This window comes from Topomyia yanbarensis, chromosome 2 (assembly GCF_030247195.1).
Source record: "Topomyia yanbarensis strain Yona2022 chromosome 2, ASM3024719v1, whole genome shotgun sequence".
NCBI classification, from domain to species: Eukaryota; Metazoa; Arthropoda; class Insecta; order Diptera; family Culicidae; genus Topomyia; species Topomyia yanbarensis.
The window spans coordinates 419,743,794-419,764,586 of record NC_080671.1 but is presented as its reverse complement, the minus strand read 5'-3'; the positions used below and the strand labels follow the sequence as shown (position 1 = coordinate 419,764,586).

General features: G+C 39.8%; 4 protein-coding genes and 1 long non-coding RNA gene across 5 annotated transcripts; 1 reads left to right on the top strand and 4 right to left on the bottom strand.

Moving 5' to 3' along the window:
- Nucleotides 1–1,554: 1,554 nt before the first annotated feature.
- Nucleotides 1,555–4,427, bottom strand: LOC131685225 (uncharacterized). Its single transcript, XR_009304752.1, has 4 exons — nucleotides 4,101–4,427; nucleotides 3,835–4,041; nucleotides 2,969–3,780; nucleotides 1,555–2,906 (listed from the first exon to the last, which is right to left on the bottom strand). It is a non-coding gene; the product is annotated as an uncharacterized LOC131685225 (long non-coding RNA).
- Nucleotides 4,428–9,653: 5,226 nt separating this feature from the next.
- On the top strand, nucleotides 9,654–10,287 carry LOC131685224 (peptidyl-prolyl cis-trans isomerase FKBP2). Its single transcript, XM_058968804.1, has 2 exons — nucleotides 9,654–9,923; nucleotides 9,980–10,287. Exons 1-2 carry the CDS (start codon nucleotides 9,762–9,764, stop codon nucleotides 10,235–10,237), a joined length of 420 nt encoding a protein of 139 aa, XP_058824787.1. The 5' UTR covers nucleotides 9,654–9,761; the 3' UTR covers nucleotides 10,238–10,287.
- A 46-nt stretch (nucleotides 10,288–10,333) lies between these two features.
- Nucleotides 10,334–11,471, bottom strand: LOC131685223 (transcription initiation factor TFIID subunit 12). Its single transcript, XM_058968803.1, has 3 exons — nucleotides 10,858–11,471; nucleotides 10,600–10,792; nucleotides 10,334–10,537 (listed from the first exon to the last, which is right to left on the bottom strand). The coding sequence occupies exons 1-3, from the start codon at nucleotides 11,059–11,061 to the stop codon at nucleotides 10,410–10,412; spliced, it is 525 nt and encodes a 174-aa protein (XP_058824786.1). The 5' UTR covers nucleotides 11,062–11,471; the 3' UTR covers nucleotides 10,334–10,409.
- A 368-nt stretch (nucleotides 11,472–11,839) lies between these two features.
- On the bottom strand, nucleotides 11,840–12,601 carry LOC131681897 (acylphosphatase-2). The gene is made up of 4 exons (XM_058962996.1): nucleotides 12,341–12,601; nucleotides 12,257–12,273; nucleotides 12,082–12,191; nucleotides 11,840–12,020 (listed from the first exon to the last, which is right to left on the bottom strand). The coding sequence occupies exons 1-4, from the start codon at nucleotides 12,576–12,578 to the stop codon at nucleotides 11,906–11,908; spliced, it is 480 nt and encodes a 159-aa protein (XP_058818979.1). The 5' UTR covers nucleotides 12,579–12,601; the 3' UTR covers nucleotides 11,840–11,905.
- A 327-nt stretch (nucleotides 12,602–12,928) lies between these two features.
- Nucleotides 12,929–14,817, bottom strand: LOC131685220 (2-oxoisovalerate dehydrogenase subunit alpha, mitochondrial). The gene is made up of 2 exons (XM_058968797.1): nucleotides 14,540–14,817; nucleotides 12,929–14,471 (listed from the first exon to the last, which is right to left on the bottom strand). The coding sequence occupies exons 1-2, from the start codon at nucleotides 14,603–14,605 to the stop codon at nucleotides 13,215–13,217; spliced, it is 1,323 nt and encodes a 440-aa protein (XP_058824780.1). The 5' UTR covers nucleotides 14,606–14,817; the 3' UTR covers nucleotides 12,929–13,214.
- Nucleotides 14,818–20,793: the final 5,976 nt, after the last annotated feature.

Genomic DNA, 20,793 nt, shown 5'->3' with positions numbered 1-20,793 from the left:
GTTTTAGCATTTTGTTTGAGGGAAGAAAACGCCAATGAACGGTTGAACATGTTATGCCAAAGATTCCATAACAATCTGAAATATAAGAATATAAAGTTCATACCGCAAATCGAGCGGGAGATTGAAGTTCCCCACAACATAAAGATAATCGATGAAATCTTGGGTACGGACTCGATCGGAATTCCCATGCGATCAGATGATAATCATGTTTCTTCAGCTGGACGAATAAATAGCAACCTCTCGTCGAGCAAGTTCTGTATGTTGGTTAACGGTATAACCCAATAGAGCAAGTGCACATCAAATCAAAATATACTCACACTAGCTTTGTTCCAGTACAAGGAAATCACTCCGGAGTAAACAGGAGCAAAAAATTCTTGCTCCTTTTTACTCCGGTTTGCTACCAGAAGAAGAAAAAAAAGAAGAAGAGAGTAAAGGAACGATTTTCTCCGGAGTACTTCCAGTTTCTCCTGGAACAGACCTACTGATAGCTGCTCAATTTCTCACGAGTATATGTACATTCGCAATCAAAACCCCACTGCTTCTGGTCGGATATACGTGCAGCAACGACGAATCATCTGAATACACCTCTATCGAAGACTGCATATCAAGAAGACTGCTAACTCTGTCCAGAATCTGGAGACAGTAACAGCAACGCCACTTGCGGGTAAAGGTGGTACTTCCCATAGTGATGCACACACACATATACACTTTAACATTAAGCTTCCTACCTTCAGACAATAGAGGTGCTGTAACCTCTGTCGCTTCTCGTTTGTATGGGGGAAGGAAAGAGATATCAGTCTTCTTAATATGTAGTCTTCGCCTCTATGCTAACCGGATCTAATCTGCCGTATATGCGAGAGTTAACTTACATCTCCTTGTTTATAATCCTGGTACCGAATGTGGAGACTCCCAAGTTCGGCACCAACGGGCTGGAGTGTGTGGTGTTGCAGCAGACTGGTGCGTATTTATCTGTGAGGAGAGGAGTACCGCAGCGAGTTTCCCAGGAGGGGATGCTACCGCTAGCAATGTTGATCAGTGGCGAAAGGGTCTGCGTTACAAGGCTGCTTGGTCCGATCAACGTTCCCTTTGTGATCGATGAAAACGTGGAGCTAATGATATATAGGCGATATGTTTCGCCAATTCCTATTCACTACAACATGGACGCATGTTCACAAATTGGAATTCGGTCCACTAACCGAGTAATTTTTAATCGGTTCCAAAGATAGACAATATTTATGAAGCCAAGCTTCGCCGAAGGATTAAGGTGTTTTATTACCTTGTTTTACATCTTTTTGGAGTACGATGTGTATCTTATCTTAGGACAAAGTCTCCTAACAGGCGATAGTACTTTTGTCATTATACGAGAGAACAACGATTTCTACTTTGTAGATCCAACCAGCGGTAAAAAATAGTCCAGCTCCGATACGTACTGTCCTTTAAGTAGAATTTACTACTTTGTCAATCAGGACAACGTCTAGGGAAATATTCAAAAAGAGAACCGGGTGTTCCTGACGCAACTAGATGTGAACAAATCAGCCTACTGAAGACCGCTATTCAATCGATCTCATGAAGCTCCCACCGGTTGTATTCACGATGGAATTTACTTGTACAAAAATGCACTGAATGTACGAGATTTGTAAAAAACTATTGAAAAAAAGATTGTTAAGAAGATTGCAATTTGGAGAACGCACCGTAAAATTACATGGAACCGGTTAGTTTATGAAGCTATCAATTGTGTATTCTCGGATGGTATGCTATAGCAAAAAACGCAATAACTATATTCTAGTTTCAGCCATATAAGTAACCAACTTGCATACGCCCTTCCCAACTTTCAGTCGGACACTTGTCTGGAAACTAATACGAATGGCAATCTGGAACTGTTCAGTCAACTGTTATCCTTTCCTCAATAGTATATACAATATAAAGTATGCTACAATTTAAACTTTAAACTTGCTTTTCTCGAAATCAATATATTGTCACTTAGCCCGGTCTGACGTAACTCCGACCAGTTCGCTCCCAGCAAGACTTATTCATTACCAGCCATCGAAGTTTAGTCTTTGGTCGTGGTTGCCGAACGAACCATCGCTGATCCGGATCGCAAGAATCTGGGGGATTTGTGTAATCCTCTATTTTCTCCACAGTTATTTCCACCAAACCTTATGACACTGTTGCTATAATTTGTATTTTTCGTTATTTTGCAGTTTTATTACGTACGAAAATCTGTTAGTTTACACTGTACATCAGGTCAAGGAAAAGCATTTTTGGTTAAAGTTAACAATTAACATAAGGAGCGAACAATTATTTATAATCTTTTGCGCAGCGAATGCCTGCTCAGCTTTATACTCGTCGAAAGCCTCTACGAGGACAACCCGCTTGATCTCGCTACATCTTACGAAGTAAGATAGCTCATTTAGAATTTTATCCATGGTATTGCTCAATTGGGGGCTTCTGCAGATCATTGTTCTCGACAGTTTCACCGGGTGTCCGACGGTTCCATACAAATAGCTACATTGGACCCACAGTATGATGTACGGGTGATTGGTAGTTAGTTTGCACCGCTTCTCCTTCTATCGCTGTATTGTAGCACAATCTGTATCTGCTTCGTAAGCGGAACCACTCACAGGGGCAATGGTACTCACCCAGCCCAGGTAGTACTTTAATATCGCCGTTAGTAGTGCGCTGATGAAAAAATGTGTATCCTTAATGTTGGCCAGCAATAGCAGGTAACAAAGATCGTTCATAAAATTATTATCAATTTTAAGCGCAGCCCGATTAGAACATGTACTGCTTTGAGTTCCAAGAGTGCACGCACCACTGCTTAGCGTTAGCCACATGGGATTTACCAGTTTGGGTACAGTAAAAAAATCCACTGGGCACTGCTGCGTTATGCCGGCAACCAGCATTATCTGTAGCAATAAATTAACACAACTGTTTGAACAGGTAAGTGAAGGGTTTCTATCAAGCCTACCTGGAGTAACTGCGGCTACCTGTAGCTTGCGTTTTCCGCCGCCATTCTTAAACGACACAGCATTGATTCAAATATACTCATGTGTTCCGAGCTGAATGCTTCAATTTCCTGCAGCATGTCATCGTTTAGTTGAACGCACAGCACAATTCCTAGACGTGCCTTTTTGTGCAAAGGTCTCCCGTGATAATTGGTTGCAGTGGAAAGAACTTCCCCGCTAAACGCTTTTTGTCTAGTCAGTACTATGGTTTCACTATTCCGTCGATTTTTACCACCGGCGCAACCATCGCTCGCTGTCACTTGACTGCTAATGTTCACCGAACCGGTCGTATTGACCTCGATGAAAGCTGCCATACTGACTATAGTCGTCTAAACTTGTGCAATTCAGAGACTGTGAAATATCAATACTGGTATCTAAACTAAGTCTTCGAAAACACTCGAAATCACTAGAAATTGATGCTAGACTGTTTCGGTGCGATGGCGTGGTTGACTTGATGAAAACGCCCAAGGTTCCGTTCCACCATACCCTGAGTCAAGGCCACTTTTGGTTGAAAGTCTCGGATCTGCCAGATGCTCCAAATGCGCAAACTCGATTGGCAGTGGTGGCCTTTGTCTGTGGTTGTACGAAGTATCATATTACATCAAAGTGGACGAAGTAACAGTAAACGACCGTAGTGACGTTGTACCTATGGAGCTACGATCACTTTCCGACGTATGTCGGCCGTTGTATAGTGCATTCTGACCGATACTTGGCAGTTCATAGCCCAAGTAGGTGGAAGTGGATACTTTTTTACTGCTGTTGCTGCTACTGTTGGCTACTGAAACACGTAAGCATACTCAATGGTTTTTCGAATTTTTAATCAATGTACCTTCAAACTGCTGTCCTGGAAGACTATAGGTGCAGAACCAAAAATCATTTCGGCCATCGACGTGGTATCGCTTTTGGTATACATAGCTGTTGCGCTGATATAAAATTTTGCGATAAAATTTCCCACGCTGTTGGATCGCTTTGTATTGCGGTACTGAAAGTGGACGTTGTTGCTGCATTGGATTCGCCGGAAATTTTCTCGACCGCACTGGAATCAAACAGTAGTTTACGACCTCGAATGTCACATTCGCGGACAAGAACACGAACCTGGTCAGCGGTGAAAGTTGATTCTTCTGAGGTATATTTCTGTGTTGCTGAACTAGCACTGCGCTTCTTGGTATACTATAGTTGAAAACAGATTGTTGAATAATGCAATATTTATAGTCAACTCCATATTAAATTTACAAAAGGGCGAATAAGATTTGTAAACAAACTTTTATTTTGATGGTTTCTCTTAATTTACTATAATTTCAAAGCAGAAAACAATTGAAATTACTTCTACGAAGGGTAAAAATTTACATTAACGCATATTTTTCATGAAATTCCACACTGCAGCAGACTAATGAGCGAAACAAGTTTGTTTACAAAAAACACTTTCGCCCTTTTGACGAATTAATATTGAACTGATTTACTATCCTCTCTTCTTGTTTGTTTTCTTACTGTGTCTAGATTGTGTCGAGCAAACGACCTGCTTCACGCAAAGATGTTTTAAATATAAAGACACGCGGACAAATACACTATTCTCACTGAATGGCTGATAAAACAATCGAAAATTTTTTTTTTAATTTTAGGACAACATACGTCGTATTACCATGAGATTAAAATTGAGGTTGTCCCATCTAGCTACTATAGTTTGCAAATGTCACTTTGTGTCGCTTGTAATGCGAAATTCGCGCCGGTGTGGGCACACATGCGAATCGCACTGTCGCAGGAAGCGCGACGAAATCGCTAAGCGAAATTTTCGCAGTCGCTGCGACATAATCGCGTCAGTGTGGGGGAACCTTAAACAAAGACGGCAAAATCAAATGGGATTGTTTTGAACCAGGAAGCTGCAGAAGTGTTCGTGAGACCGGGCGACAAGAACTCAATTGAGATATACAGACTTTGACAGTAGTCAACATATGTGGGCCTAGCCGGCTCTATAGGGTGACCATACGTCCTGGTTTCCCAGGACATGTCCTGGGTTTTCACTGACTGTCCTGGTGTCCTGCGAAGTCAAGGAAAACGCTTGATTTGTCCTGGTTTTTGTCCTGTAAGCCTAAAATATTTTTCTTTACTGAGTCTTCGCTTTATTTTCTCTGGTTCAGATCACTGTTATGACCGATCGCAACCATAATTGCAACGTAAATTCACCCTCAAGCAAAATACGACAAACAAAATTTTAAGTACTCGAATCCCTCAATTGTACAATCCGATGTCTTTTTTAATCCCTCAACTTTCTTCTCTTACGTGGATAATGAAAAGAAAAACATGAGCCGTTCGTACATAACATGTGAATGACCTGTACTACCGTGATAAGCATAACAGTCCCATATGTATAGAAAATCGATAGTAAATGGGACTCTTATGCATATCACGGCAATGTGATCCGTTTTCAAGGAAATTTGGCAGCCGAACAAATCGAAATGGTTCCAGTTGTGGACCAATCTCTGGCCGATGGAACAATGATAACTAGAGTTTCTTCCCGGCTTAAATTGCCTTTCAATCCAGGATCTCAAACTGATATTATTTACACCAACCAATCCGCTATTTTCATATAACAATTGATAAACTGGAGGAATTTCTAATCAATGGTAGTTTTTGCAGCTGTTTAGATCATAGTTCTCAGATCGAGAGATAATGATTGTCATTGGAGATTGATAGCTAAATAACTTAAAATCAAGAATGAAGTAGGGAAGTTACTTTGGACCGTTGATGTTTCTACTTTACTTCAATGACCCCTCGCCGGTGCTGCACAGATGATTTCAGAATATTTCGTATCATCCGCTAAATTGATGATAGCCGATGTAGCCAACAACATCATGTTACATTTGCTGATGGTAATGTAACAAGAACTGCGTGTGTGTAAATCCGAAAAAAGAGCTCGGTGATCGAATTCTCATGCAAGACTTTTTGGCTGAGCTTTGCCTGTAAGACCCCAGAACTGTTTTACTGCCGAATAGAACGTTTTAAGCTGCCGAACACGTGGGGAGAAGGTATAATCGATTAAGAGGTGATGGAGGGTGGTAGTCCTTTTTGGACTGTCCTGGTTTTTCACTCGCTTGATATGGTCACCCTACGGCTCTAGGCTTATGTCGCCCGTGCAATAGCATTGGGTTGTTTTGATTTCAACAAAGGCAGATGTTGGCTAGGGCAAAATGGCTGCCTAGCAGGGGCCTGATAATAAACGAAGCCGTACAGGTGCACCTCGGGAATTTGAACACTAAACTTGGCATGGGATTTTGCACCAGGTATTGACCATAAAAAATATGCCGTTATCTCTCCAAAAAACAATTTTTTCCCGTTCTAAAAATTATCATCAATTTCAAAATAAAACCGATGAGATAAATAATAAATAAATAAATGATAAAAATACATCGATGAGACAGTACGTACGATCGTCTGCTATAACCAAAGAGGAAGCCTAGGGGCAGATTACTCTAGGAATGAATAACAAATTTGCATGAAATTAGAAAAAATGCATTTAATTTCCATATTATAACAACACTCAAAAACAAAACAAAGCTTCGCCCGCTTTAACGGTCATTTTAAATATATTTGTAGTTGGGACTATGGCCACATTTGAAATTATGGCGCCACTGACATATGAAGAAGCATATGGGGGATATACCACTACTGAAAAATTGTTCCCAAACCTGAGTGGGTTACCAGCAAATGAGTGTTTGGGACCATGAATAAAAGGTGGAGCTAGTGTTCTGGGAAAATTGTTAGATCGATATTTTTTTAGGGAATTCATTCATAGTGTTATGTCTGTTAGTCTGTGGTTAAACCACAGACTAACAGACATAACACTCAAAAACAAAGCTTCGCCCGCTTTAACCGTCATTTTAAATATATTTGTTTTCAGTCCCAACTTGTGGCCACATTTGAAATTATGGCGCCACTGACATATGAACAAGCATATGGGGGATAGTAAATGCTGCTTATTGGGGATAGTAAATGCTGCTTCTGCCAGTAAATGAGTGATTGGGACTGTGAATAAAATGTGGAGCTAGTGTTCTGGGAAAATTGTCGGATCGATGTTTTTTGAGGGAATTCCCTCATAGTGTTATGTCTGTTAGTCTGTGGTTAAACGTCAAATTAAAATTTTGTATGTGATTTCATTAAAAAACGATTTCGATTCGGGTCGGCACAATCAACTCGATTCAGTTGATCCGAAATGAAGATATGCATTGAACATTTGCTATTCAAAGCTGTGCAAACGCAAGCGGTCACCTATCACAGCGCCCAGCGGTCAACTATAATAGCTTCAAATGCGGTGATTAATCGGTTATAATTTAGTTGGCCTATTAATATACTGAGGCTAAAAGTCATGTACAAGCTATTTGCTACAAATTTCGTTAAATTTACAAACTATTTTCTACAAATTTTGATAAAAAAATCGTCCATATTCAAACAAACTTTGCAAAGGTCTTAGCAGAAAATGGCATTTTTCGAGTGGTTTTACACCGCATTTCATTGGTTCATATTAATATCGTACATAATGAATTAGGGTAATTTAATACGGAGGTTAGAATCCCTTAATTCTCGCTACTCTCATACAATTTAGCTAATGAATAAATTCACGAAGCAATTACAGTCGTGATTCGTTGGTTGGGCCACAGCCTATGTCCAACTAACGAATTTAATTCGCTAGTTGGACCGACTGGCAAATGACAAAAACTCTCCAAAGAAGACATTAGTAGTGTAAAAGATTGTTAGATAGATTGTCGAAGTCAATTTGACATGAGATTTTGACGTTCAGATGCTTTTTAGTTGGAGAATGGTCCAACTAGCGGAGGTCCCACTAAAAAGCGGTCCAGTTAAAAAGTGTCCAGCCAGCGAATCACGACTGTAATAAATATCAACGTAAAAGTCGCTTGAAAACAAACGAACAAATTTCAAATTTAGCGATTAACATTTGAGTTGAGAACATAAATTTGCAGGGCTCGTCGAAATTGACATTACTGACGATTTGTCAAAATTGGTACTGTACGGACAAATTGTCAAAATAGAGTGTGCATTTGAATACGCAGCCGCCAGCAAAAAGCTAAATACAAGGTTAAAACTCAAAAAATCGATTTTTTAATTGAATATTCTGAAAGTACATGATTTTAAAAATATCTGTGCGAAATTCATCCAGATCGGAGTGCTAAATTTTAAATTACATTCGTTTGCAGCGCGCTGGTTCTTTCACGAATGAAGTTAACACAAAACTTAAAGCGCAATTATCTCGGAATAGAGTTTCTCGAACAGTACCGTTGCGGTGAACATGCTATCTCAAAAACTAGTCATCCGATTTTGAAAAACTTTTTTTATTGTATTTATTTTCTCGTGTACTTGAACGGTTCGTTTTTCATCAAAAAATTTCAATTCTTTGGAATGAATTTTTGTTTAAAATTTTGAACACCACAAAACTAATTTTTTTGGTTAATATGTTTTTTATGCAAGAAAAGAATTTTTTATTGGGAAAACGATCCGTTCAAGTACACCACAGTACAATAATCTTTTTAGTTTTTGAATTTCAGTCGAGCGGTTTGGCTTGGAGAGCGTTCACCGCAAACCTCTACCAAAAAACACGCTTCGGGGGATGGGTCATAACTCCGACAACCTTGAATATTTTTTTAATTCAACTTGTTTTTTATATCTTCGATAGTGCTACCAACGAATTGTCTCACTTTTTTAAATAAAATTTGCATAGAACACTTTTAAAAAATCACGAACTTAGCTCACTTTTTCGCCACAACTTTGTATATAACCCCTTAATAAATTTGAAACAAATACTAACAAACAGTGCCTTGAATAAATAACCAGATTTTCCCACCAAATGAGTCAGCTTATGTCGATACAATCGGCTAACTAATGGACGGTTTATTAGTTGGTAGTTAAAAACTGGGGAGCCAAGTCGAAACGACTTTTTTTTATAGATTCGCCTATACATGAAAACTTTCGTTTCGATATGTGGAATGTCGCCCCAGCTTTACACAGATTAAATTAGGCTATTGAAAGGGTGACGAAAATTATTCACCAACGAAACTTCACTTAGTGGTTTAACCCACACTACTTTTACAATAAACTGTACTTTACGGCAGGTAGCTTAGAACACAGTTTCTTTAGCCTACCGATCACCAGCATTTAGTTTAACCACCTCTTCGTTCACTTGGAATAATTTGGTCGACCTCAAACCAGTCGATTTTGTCGATCTTAGGGCCGATTTCTTCACCCTCGCTTAACTTTTAAACCAGGTTCACCTGTACGTTTAAATCTGGTTTAAGCGTTAAGCGAGGGTGAAGAAATCGGCTCTTAAACTTGCGCAACTAGTCGAACTAGTCTATTCTGGTTGCAGTTAAAAATCGAAATAGTGAACTTGCGCCTTTCGATTTTTCCTCTATTTTCAGCATGCGGAAATAAAGCGCTTTAGTTGCCCACTCTGCAAATAGGGAAAAAACGAAAGGCGCGAGTCAATTTTTCGATTTTCAACTGCAACCAGAATATTTACTGATATTTCGCAAGCTTCGGCCCACTGTGATAGAGCTCCATGAAAAGATTTTAGTACTCAACAACATCAACAGTCAACACAACAAAGACGAATCCTTCTGGAATGACACGGAGTGCATTTCCCAATGGGCTATTTGAAGTGAAACGAACTTGTTAATACGAACGGAACATTATCTTCTGTGCCGGGCAAAATTGATTAAACAAAAAATCATTCAAATTATACTTAAAATAATGAAATTTGTGTCAATTGAGCTTATTTCCGCTATCCTTTTGGCCACGATATGTATTTGTCATGCAAACGGCGACGGGAAGCTGAAAATTGGTGTGAAAAAACGCGTCGAAAATTGCTCTGTTCGCACCAAAAAGGGGGACCTGGTGCATATGCACTACACGGTAAGTTAAAAGAATTTCTGTCCTAAATTAAAATAAATAAAACTATTTGTTAACAGGGAACTCTGGAAGACGGTACAGAATTTGACAGCAGTATTCCCCGGGGTGAACCGCTTACTTTCTCACTCGGAATGGGACAGGTGATCAAAGGATGGGACCAGGGGTTGCTGAACATGTGCGAAGGAGAAAAACGAAAGCTAGTCATTCCTCCGGAGTTGGGCTATGGAGCGCGCGGGGCTGGCGAAAAGATCCCCCCTAATGCGGTGTTGGTATTCGAAGTTGAACTGGTAAAGATCGAACGTAAAACGGAACTGTAGATGGTGAGTCAACCAAATCCTTTTTCAATAAAAGCTTTATTTCGATTTCATCCCGCTGGGGTAATGTTTCTTTTGTAGTCTGTCGGAGGTGAACACTTCTTGTTACTCTTGGTGGAGTGAGGAATTAGGTTACTATATTAAGGAAAGGGTATTCAGTTTATAATCCATACGTCTAATACTTTTTGATTGCCTTTCTAATCAACGCTAATCGCTGCTTATGGGCTTCGGTTACCGTCGCACGCTTGTAGGGTCTCAATTCATCCGTTCCAAAGCCCGGGATCCACATGTTCCAGTTGCGTTCTAAATATAAAATGAAAATATATAAGAATTTTTAGTAACGGGATATGGTCAGAGTAACTTACCGAGATGAAGCTGAACATCGCGAACTTCCACTTTGGAGACCTTTCGATGTTTGGCCAGTAGACAGGCCGCGTTCACTGTATTCTCAACGAAATCGTCCGCAATTTGCAGCAGAAGTTCCTCTACTTCCTCATCCAGCTGCTCGGTGGGATCGATTTCACGCACCAATTCTTGCAGGCGGGGTTTGGTTAGAACCTGGAAAACGAAGCGTGTAATTTCAATACAGAACAGACTCATTCGGGTTTCGAAAGTTAACCTACCTGAGTAGTGCTATCGGTGACTCCACTGGAACTTCCTGCAGCTGCCGCTAGAGATGCCTTATGGCTGCTGGAACTGTTGCCACCAGTGGAAGTAGCAGCTCCGGACGGTGCCGAAGCAAGTGGACTGGCTTGTGATGGCGATGCCATGTTTTGGTCACAGTCAGCGTTCTGCTGGTAATCGATATTATTGGCTATTACGGACATTTTTTGGTAGATTTTTAATGGGATAGTTTGTGATGTAAGTGTGTGTATGTAAGCGAGAAAGGGTGCAAAACTCAATTCTTAAACAGGCGAAAGGAAGAACAGCAGTTAAAAGATCGAAGCTTTTCCGAAGAGTTTCGGGAATAAAACTAGCCAGCTGCACCCGTGATAGCAAACTCCGAAGAAGAAGTTGTTGGAAAGTGTAGTGTATAGATTCCCACAAAGCCACTTCCACGAATGGACGCCAACAAAAACGTGGATCGAACGTATTCCACGGAGAGTAAACGAAAATAATAAACTTTGTAAACAGACACCGAGACACAATATTTAGGTGTTGAAATGGATTCTTAAAACCTGTGGTCCTATAGGATCGCGTTTCGAAGCGCCACTGAATGATGATGTCGGGGAATCAGACTGACTGTGCACTTGTCATTGTCGCATCATTTCATTTTTCGATGAGAGCGATGATGGGAGAAGAGAACGTCAAACTGTAGCAGCGTTGCCAGATATACCGACTTATCGGTAGTTTATCAATTATTGTACTTTGTACTGGAGAAACCTCCAAAAATATCGATTTTTTCTTTATTTTATTTTTTTGGCGGACAACTACATATTTTTTCCAATAATAAGACTTTCCAAAAGCTGCTATACATCTCGGAAATTTGATCACGGAATTTGACACGGGATTTTGTGCTGGATGTTGATCACGGAAAATTTACCCGAGCAGATCTTCTATACACCAACAATGCACTGTATATGGCATGAATTTCAAAAGTTTAAGTTGTAATTTCCACCAAAAAATAATTTATTACATATAAATATTAGCTGTACACAAATAAATAGGAGCTCAACGCCTGATACCGAAATCACTAAAACTGTACTTATGAATCTCTCGCATTTCGCTAAAAACCGCTTTATCAATGCGGCTGCTAGGGCTGCCTTTAGTTTGTAACCAATGCTTCCTGCAATTGTGGACAATTGAAAAACACATACCCTTTATATTCAAAACCATTCGACACTTACATTTCGTTGATATTCCTCTCCTCGCCTTCCATCTGACCCTTTACGGTGCCGTCACGGGTGTTCATGCACCAACCATGGAGGCCCAGACTGGTCGCCTGTTTTTGTGTGTACTGCAAAAACCAGAACGATCGGAATGCGACTAGGATAGCTATTCTATTTTTTTTAAAGTGCTTACCTTCCGGAAGAAAACTCCTAGAAGGATGCAGAAATGATTTCAATTAGCGTAAGTGTGTCGTTTATATAACGAGCGTACAAGTACCTTGAACAATTCCAAACACTTCGAAATCGCAGGCGCACAACTTGCTGGCCATCTTCTGGTAGTGGTCCGTTCGGTCGTAGTTTTCTGCCAAGTTATACAGGTCCGGCTTGTCAGCTGCCGTGCAACCGGGAAGTGATTGTTGTCGTTGCTGGTCAAATAGACCGACGGTGGTTGCTTGGATTTGTTTCCATGTAAGTAGAATCAGAGGAATCAAAATAGAAAGTTCGCGTCGCCGCATTGCTTCTTCAAAAAGGGTTGAAGTAGGGCTCTGAGCCGATACTAATTTCTAAACATTCTTATTCATTCGCTCGACTAGTGAATTTATTTGGGTGAAACATTATTGTCTCGTATTTTCAGTCTTGAATGTTAGGGTCACTGGAAGTTTCAAGTTTTTGGTTGAAATTAATTTAATGCTGCGCGGGTATTGGAACCCAAATCGATTGGCTTGCATCGTAACAAGCCTACCTCAACTTATATATACTAAAAATCGAACATCTGTTAAGAAAGGTCTAGTCTAGCGTAATGGATTACAAATTTTACAGATTGTATGGGGACATTTCTTCGCATACGTGATTAAAACACTTGAAGTATCATTTATCTAACAAATAAGGTAATCATCGGAATCTTCGGCCTAGGTGAAAAAGGCAAGCACAAAATTTGAGAAAACATTTGAGAAAAATACGCGACTATTGGTAACACAGGAAGAGCTCGTAGCTTGCCTTTCCACTTACTCCGAATATACCGACAACACCCTTACGCTTTCATATTTAATATGCTTCAATATCATGGGAAGACAATTTTAAACTTACAATCTACCGAAAAATAAATGCACTTTCCATTGAGCAAGTCACCCGCACACATTTAAGCGAAAATATCAATTCTTAAAATCCTTCACCGGATAATGTTCCTTGAACTTCTCGACGTGTTCCTCCATCTGCTTCATCTGATCCTTCAAATGCGGTAGCATCTCGTGATACACATCCTGAAATACCTCACGCCAGTCCGGTTTCGGTATCTTCTCCGATTGATTGATCTGCGCCAAAACCTGCTGCCGAATAGCCTTAACGTGCAGAGATTCCTCCTTCTCGTCGAACCAGTGACGCCGCTTCATGTAGTTCTTGAGCTTCGTAACGGGATACTCGATTGTGTTCCAAACCTCCAGCTCCTCGGCCGGACGATAGGCAGTGCTATCATCCGAAGTCGAATGGTGGCTAATTCTGTACGCCATCGCTTCCAACACGATCGGTTTGTTGTGTTTCAGAGTGTATTCCCGCGCCACCTTTGTAGCGTTATACACTGCAAAGACATCCGTGCCGTCGACTCGAAGAGCGGCAATACCATAGCCAGCCGCACGACCAGCAATTCCATCACCACGGTACTGTTCCTTCGAGGGAGTCGAAATGGCGAATCCATTGTTTCGGCAGAACAGGATCACCGGGCAGTCCAGGGTAGCGGCAAAATTAAACGCGGCATGCGCATCCCCTTCCGAAGCAGCACCTTCGCCAAAGTACGTGATCACACATCGATCATTGTTTGGCTGCTGCTTAAAAGCGTAAGCAGCACCCACGGCTTGAGGAATCTGCGTTCCCAGAGGCGACGAGATCGTTACGAAATTCAATTTCTTTGATCCATAGTGCACCGGCATCTGACGCCCTTTACCTTCATCCTCCCGATTGCCATAGCACTGATTGACAAAATCGGAAATCGTGTATCCGCGCCACACCAACACACCAGCCTCCCGGTATTGACCAAAGACCCAATCCTCCGGACTCAACGCAGCAGCACTGCCGATATGACTAGCTTCCTCCCCGTAATTTGTCATGTAGAACGAGATTCTTCCCTGTCGCTGCGACTCGTACAGAATTTTGTCCATCGTATTTAACAGTACCATATCCCGGAACATTTTGTGAACCGTTTCGCGACTCAGCTTCGGATCCTGCTCCGGATCGTCAATCACACCGTCCGCATTCATGACCCGATAGATCGGGATAGTTTTTACACTTTGCGGCAGAGAAACCGTCGGTTTGCCGACGAACGCAGCTTTTGCCCCTGGGAACCGAGGATATTCGCGGTCGTTTGTCGACTCCGAGCTCTGCTGGGTCTCGCTGTGGACCGTCCGTGTTGCCATGCACTGAAACGAGAGGCATATTCTGCGTAATAAAGCTAGCGAACTGAGGTCACCATTAATAAGAATCCTACCTGTAGGACCAGCTGATTCCGGTTAATAAAACGTGCCAGCATGTTGGCGGATCTCAGAAGAGACATTTTCGCACAGAAGGTAACTTTTTCAGCGTAAATTAAAAATAAAATAGATTCGACCAGGAACGAGCTGTTACGTCAATATGGAATTTTGACAGCGAATTATCTGAAGGCCTGAGTTGTCGGCGCAAGCGATAAGCGAAGTTTGCTATTTGCGTATGCGATCGGTAATCGCGAACTTGGTCAATCAAACAAACACATAAAAAGGAATCGAAAAAAATAATATTTTGTTTTGTTCAGCGTTTTAACCAGGGTTGTCAGATGATTTTATATTATATCGGTATAACTTTAAATAAAAAATCGGTATTTATCGGTATAATGCAAATATGAAGATTATACTTACGGGATAATGATAAATATTTATTTTTAAAAATATGTAAATTTACAGCAAATTTGAAGCTCTGATATTTTGTATGCAAGCGATTAGTCTGAAAGATATTTAATTAATTATTTGAACATCTTATTATTACATTGTATTACTTACATTTCACGTTATACATGTGACTATTGAAATTCTTTTTAACAAATCCGGTTAGTACTAGCTTTCCATGTACGTCCATATGAGTTTTGACGTAGTCTTTGGTTGCAAGTATTCCTTGCATTGCATCAGAAGACAGACGATTTCTCATTTTCGTTTTATTCAAATTGTATTGAGAAAATAAACGTTCTACGCTGGCCGACGAATGAGGTAGTATTAACAACTCCGCAATAAATTTCCGCAAATGCGGGAACGAAAATTCTCCATTCGTTCGCTGAGCAGACAGAACCTTCGACCAAAATGCACTACTACTTCTACGCTCCTCTTCTGTATACTTTCGAAAATCGACATTCCGAACTTCACGGAATTCTGAATCCATTTCTTGGATGGTTTCACTTGTCACTAAATTTGGGAATGCGTTGATTAGTGGCAAAATAGATTCATGGACTCGCTCAATTACATTTTTGGGGTCAATAATGATCATGTTAACAAGCACCGGTTCTTCAAAATGAATGCGGATCTGAATTTGATTCGCAAGTGAAATATAATAGTTCATTATGTTAGTTAAGAACTGTGTTACATCATTGCGTTGGATTAGATTGTTCGATTTTATTCCCTCAAGGTGCGATTTTGCTGCTGTGCCAATGTATAAGGCATCCAATTCCTTGTAGTTGCGTTGCTCAAATGTAACTTTTCCCGGGTCTTTGCATGATAGCATGTAATCAGCATTTAAAAAATTATCCAAAATGGATCGGTATAGCTGGGAAACTTCAGTATGAAGCCTGCAGAGCTCGGGTGTTTCGGATTGAAACAATCTGTTTAATTTGTTTATCGCTGGCAGAATATAACTCAGAAAGAGAAGATATGTTTTCGTGAGTGGGTTTACTAACACCTTGCGAATAGCTGCCTGTTTTTCGCGGGTAGATTTGTCGGCCCGATCGTCGATAAAATTAAAGTATGTTAACAGTACATCGTACCTATTTACCATTCGTAAAACTACTGCCTCCAGTGAGAGCCAACGTGTTGCTGAAGGATGAAGCATTTTTAACGGTTGCAGTTCCAGCAGACATTGCAGATCGTTGAACCTTGCTTGTCGTTGCCCTCCATATTTTAAAAAATTATAAACATCGCGGCAAAGTTGCTCCACCTCACTTGGAATGTTTTTGCATGCATACGACGAACAAAGCGCAAATGAGTGGCAAATACATTTCATGAGAAATATATCTGGACAATCTTGCCGAAATAACGATCCAACAGAATGATGCTGACCCATCATAACATTGGCACCATCTGTACCGAGTCCTATCAAATTGTTTTTGTAAGGCACATCATCTTCATCAAACTTTGAAATTATCAGTTTGTGTAGAGCAGTAGCAGTCGTTTCCGTCACCGTGGCAATTTTGTAAAAATAATCGCGAAGGACTAATACACCATCCCATTTATATGTCCGAATTACCATCGCCAAAGATTTTTTTACCTGTGAGGTCTGTCGACTCATCGACGAGTAAACTCCATTTGTTAACTTTCATTAACTCAATAAGCTCTTCTGTTTGGCATTTACCGAAAACATTAGTTTGAATCGCGGTGATTTTAGTCCGACCAAGTTTCACTTTCTGTGCTGTCTTTGAGTCTTTGAAAATGTCTTTGGCAACTTTGGCAAAGCTCTCAATCGTGCTCATAGGAACGTTATGTTGTACTCCCCACGCACAAAGCCGAAGCTCCGCTTCGGTGGATCCGTCCTCTTGCGACAAAAAACTAGTCATGGCATGAGTGCTACTGATAATTTTACTATTCTTGCTATTCGAAATATGTTTAGTAGTCCCTCCGTGCCTTTCCAAATCCGTCAAACCACCTGTGCTCTTGACGCTTTGTTCGCAAACTGTGCAGTACGCATAGAGATTACCTTTCGGGCTTTCGGTAACCCATTTCAACTTTTTCTCCCAGTCCGTTGAATATCGCTGAATTGATTTTTTCAGTTTTTTCTTTATAGGTTCGATTTTCTTCAAACCTGAATGTAAATGGTTATAAAAATATCGTTTCACTACAATATACATTACATAAGAATATTCTAAACTTTTAATCATTAGGTCATTATTTGTTCTGAAGAGTTTATAATTAGGATGTTTTTTTTTAAATACAATTCCATTATAAGTAAATAAACATAATACATAGTAGAATATATTTACCTAATGAAGACGAAGAGTCCTGCGAAGAGGTTTCACTTTCTTCAAGAGCGAATGAAATATGGTTTTCTGAATCTGAGAGAATGCATCGAATTTGAATTTTTATGCCTATTTATTTAAAAGTTCACAATACAACTTACTAGAATTGGAGGGAATCGATGGCTTAATAGGAAAGGTGTTTTTCTCTTCAGGCGCCATTGTTTCAGTGGCAACTTCTCCATCCTTCTCAAATTTTTGAAATGTTTCCTGACTTGGGTGACCTGCCGAAAACAAATTGGAATTATTTGGAGCCTTTACACTACTATACTCTATACTACTTACGAGCTCGATTGAAATACTTTTGAATGTTTTCACTTTGTGCACTGCTCTTAATCTTCCGGTATCGAGGCATTTTGTATTTTTGAAAATGGCGCTTTATTCTACAGGTGCATTGGAAGAAAAAAGCGAACTAAATGAAAAAGGCAAAAACTAGTTATTCTACACTAATTCGACAAGAGACGGCTAGTTACGGCGAGTAGCCTAAAACAAAATTTCAATAGCCTACCGCTCGCCAGCATCTATTTAAACCCGCCTAGTCGATTTTTCGTTTACCGGGGGCGCTCAAAAGCTGAGAGGTCCCAGTGAACGAAGAGGCGGCTAAGCGCGTTAAACTAGATGCTGGCGATCGTTAGGCTAATGAAACTTTGTTCTTGGCTACCAGCCGTAACTTGCCGTTTACTTTAAAAGTAGTGTGGGGTTCAGAAAGATACATTCTAACAACCAATTAACCATATATCAAATTTAAATTTAAAATCGGTATTTATCGGTATAAAAGATAAAAAATCGGTATTTTTAGAGGCTTTATCGGTATATCGGTATTAAGTATAAAAATCGGTATAAATACCGATAAATCGGTATATCTGGCAACGTTGGTTTTAACAAAAGCTTACACGATAAGTTAAGAAATGATCACAAAGTGAGTTAATTATCACCAAATTTTAAGCGTTGAAAAAAATATTAGCACAGATATTTAAAACTTTTAAGTTAATGTACAAATGTAAACATAAGGCTTTTTTCATACATGCGAATGAGGGCTTTGAAACGCAACCAATTAACCTAAAAATTTGGATTTTACGATATTGCTGTCTTAAACCACAGAGAACAGATCCATCCATCCATGATCGAACAAAAATATTTAAAAAACGTGTGTAAACATTTGAATTAATATACGATAAACACTAGCGTTACCACATCAACTTGTCCCAACTATCCGCCATATCCATTTTGGAACCGGTTCAAAATCCTGAATGGATTCAGTATGGAATCTTGCTCAAAGAAAACAACCGATTCCGACTCTATTGTTTGATGCATTTTATAGCTGGAATTCATATTGGAAGTTCGAACCGGTTCCGGACTAGTTTGACCAACGGTTTGACTGGATAGAGGAATAACCGCTGTCAATTCAGTCGAACTCAGCCACACAAAAAGACTAGCGCACCTGGTTTGGATATCCTAACTACCTTCGATACCGTTAGAGATTTTTACACAAATTGAAAGCTGAAGATAGACGTCTGTTCTCTGTGCTTAAACCACAGACTAACAGACATAACACTATGAGGGAATTCCCTCAAAAACATCGATCCGACAATTTTCCCAGAACACTAGCTCCACCTTTTATTCACAGTTCCAAACACTTATTTACTGGTGGGTTACCCCTCAGGTTTGGGAACAATTTTTCACTAGTGGTCTATCCCCCACATGCTTGTTCATATGTCAGTGGCGCCATAATTTCAAATGTGACCACAGTCCCAACTACAAATATATTTAAAATGACCGTTAAAGCGGGCGAAGCTTTGTTTTTGAGTGTTATGTCTGTTAGTCTGTGCTTAAACTACAGCAAAAATACAACGGGCGAAACTGTATTTTTGTTTCTTTATTTAAAGTTTCGCCCTCCACGCTCCATGCAAACAAATAGGGCGATACTTGATTTGCTACCAGTTTAGAGGCGAAACTGTTTTTTCGTATTTTTTTTTTTGGAAAAAAAATCCGATTCTTACAGAATAGTTTTTGTTAACCAACTTTTAATCTTGAACATCACGATACGGATACTCCTACAAGCGATTTATTTATTTTTAACCGATTTTTATACTGGAGGTTCATCCTTACCGAGTTTTACGGGTTAGAACTTTTTGAGCGATTCTTTTACTGAACCATTTCCGTCAGATTTTTATGCTTGAAGTTTATTTCCGATTTTTATATTCTAACTAGCCCACCGCGCGTTGCTTCGACTTTTAACGAAATAGGAGGACAACAATGTGTTCCGAAGCGCTATCTAGCGGGCAGGCAATCCCCAACCAATAGCACACAAACACGCTCCATAACAAATGCCTACTATGTACAAATTTTTACGGCAATCGGTTAAGCTGTTTGGGAGTCTATATACAGGCGTGATTCGCTGGTTGGACACTTTTTAACTGAACCGCTTTTTAGTTGGACCTTCGCTAGTTGGACAATGGTCCAACTAAAAAGCATCTGAGCGTCAAAATCTCATGTCAAATTGATTTTGACAATCTATCTAACAATCTTTTACATTACTAATGTCTTCTTCGGAGTGTCTTTGACATTTGTCAGTAGATACAGAACACTAGATTGGGATTGTCGCTGGCATCAGTGGTAGGAACATCATTGTTTTGATTCCGGGATATACCTGTCAAATGAGCCAAATAAAAAAAGGCAAAAAAATAATCCTCTATCGTCGTTTCATAGCGACTAATCATTTTTGTTTCTTTTAGCCAGCAAAACAATGGCCATTCTTGGCTTATGTGTTTTCACTAATTAGAATGCACAAATTGTCTAAACTTGTACTGAATTTTGATAAATTTTCATTTCCTTGTGCGGTATACACAAACTCTTTCATTTCATAACAATAACAGTCGAAAATTTACACCGAGAAAATTCGTTATATTGAATATATTGATTTCACACATAATTTTTTGCAATTTGTAGTGGAAGATAAAAATTAGCTGTCACGCATAGATATCATGTGAAAATTAATGAAATTATAATAGTATGCCACATAGAAATTTGTTACATAGCAGATATCACATCATTTTTCTGTTTGCCTCTCATTTATTCTGTTGCAAATTTTATGCATTGGACGTTTTCGGTCTTGAATGCATAAAAATCACAGCAGTATAAACGAGACTGAAATGAAAAATAGGCAAACTCAATTTGAAGCTCAACTAAACGGTTTGTGGTTAAAAGCAGGCCATATTTTTCTGCGTGTACCAAAAGCGCGGACCAAAGACTTTTACTAGAGAGACTTTCGATACTTTGACAGATATATACCGGAAGCAAAACAAACATGTTCCGAGGCGAAAACAATGGGAACACCAGCGACAATCCTTATCTAGTGTTCTGCATCTACTCATTTGTCAGTCGGTCCAACTAGCGAATTAAATTCCTTAGTTGAACAAAGGCTGTGGCCCAACCATATAGATATATTTGAAACGGGTTTTCTATCCTTGCGACTTTTATTTTCGGTCGCTCAATTT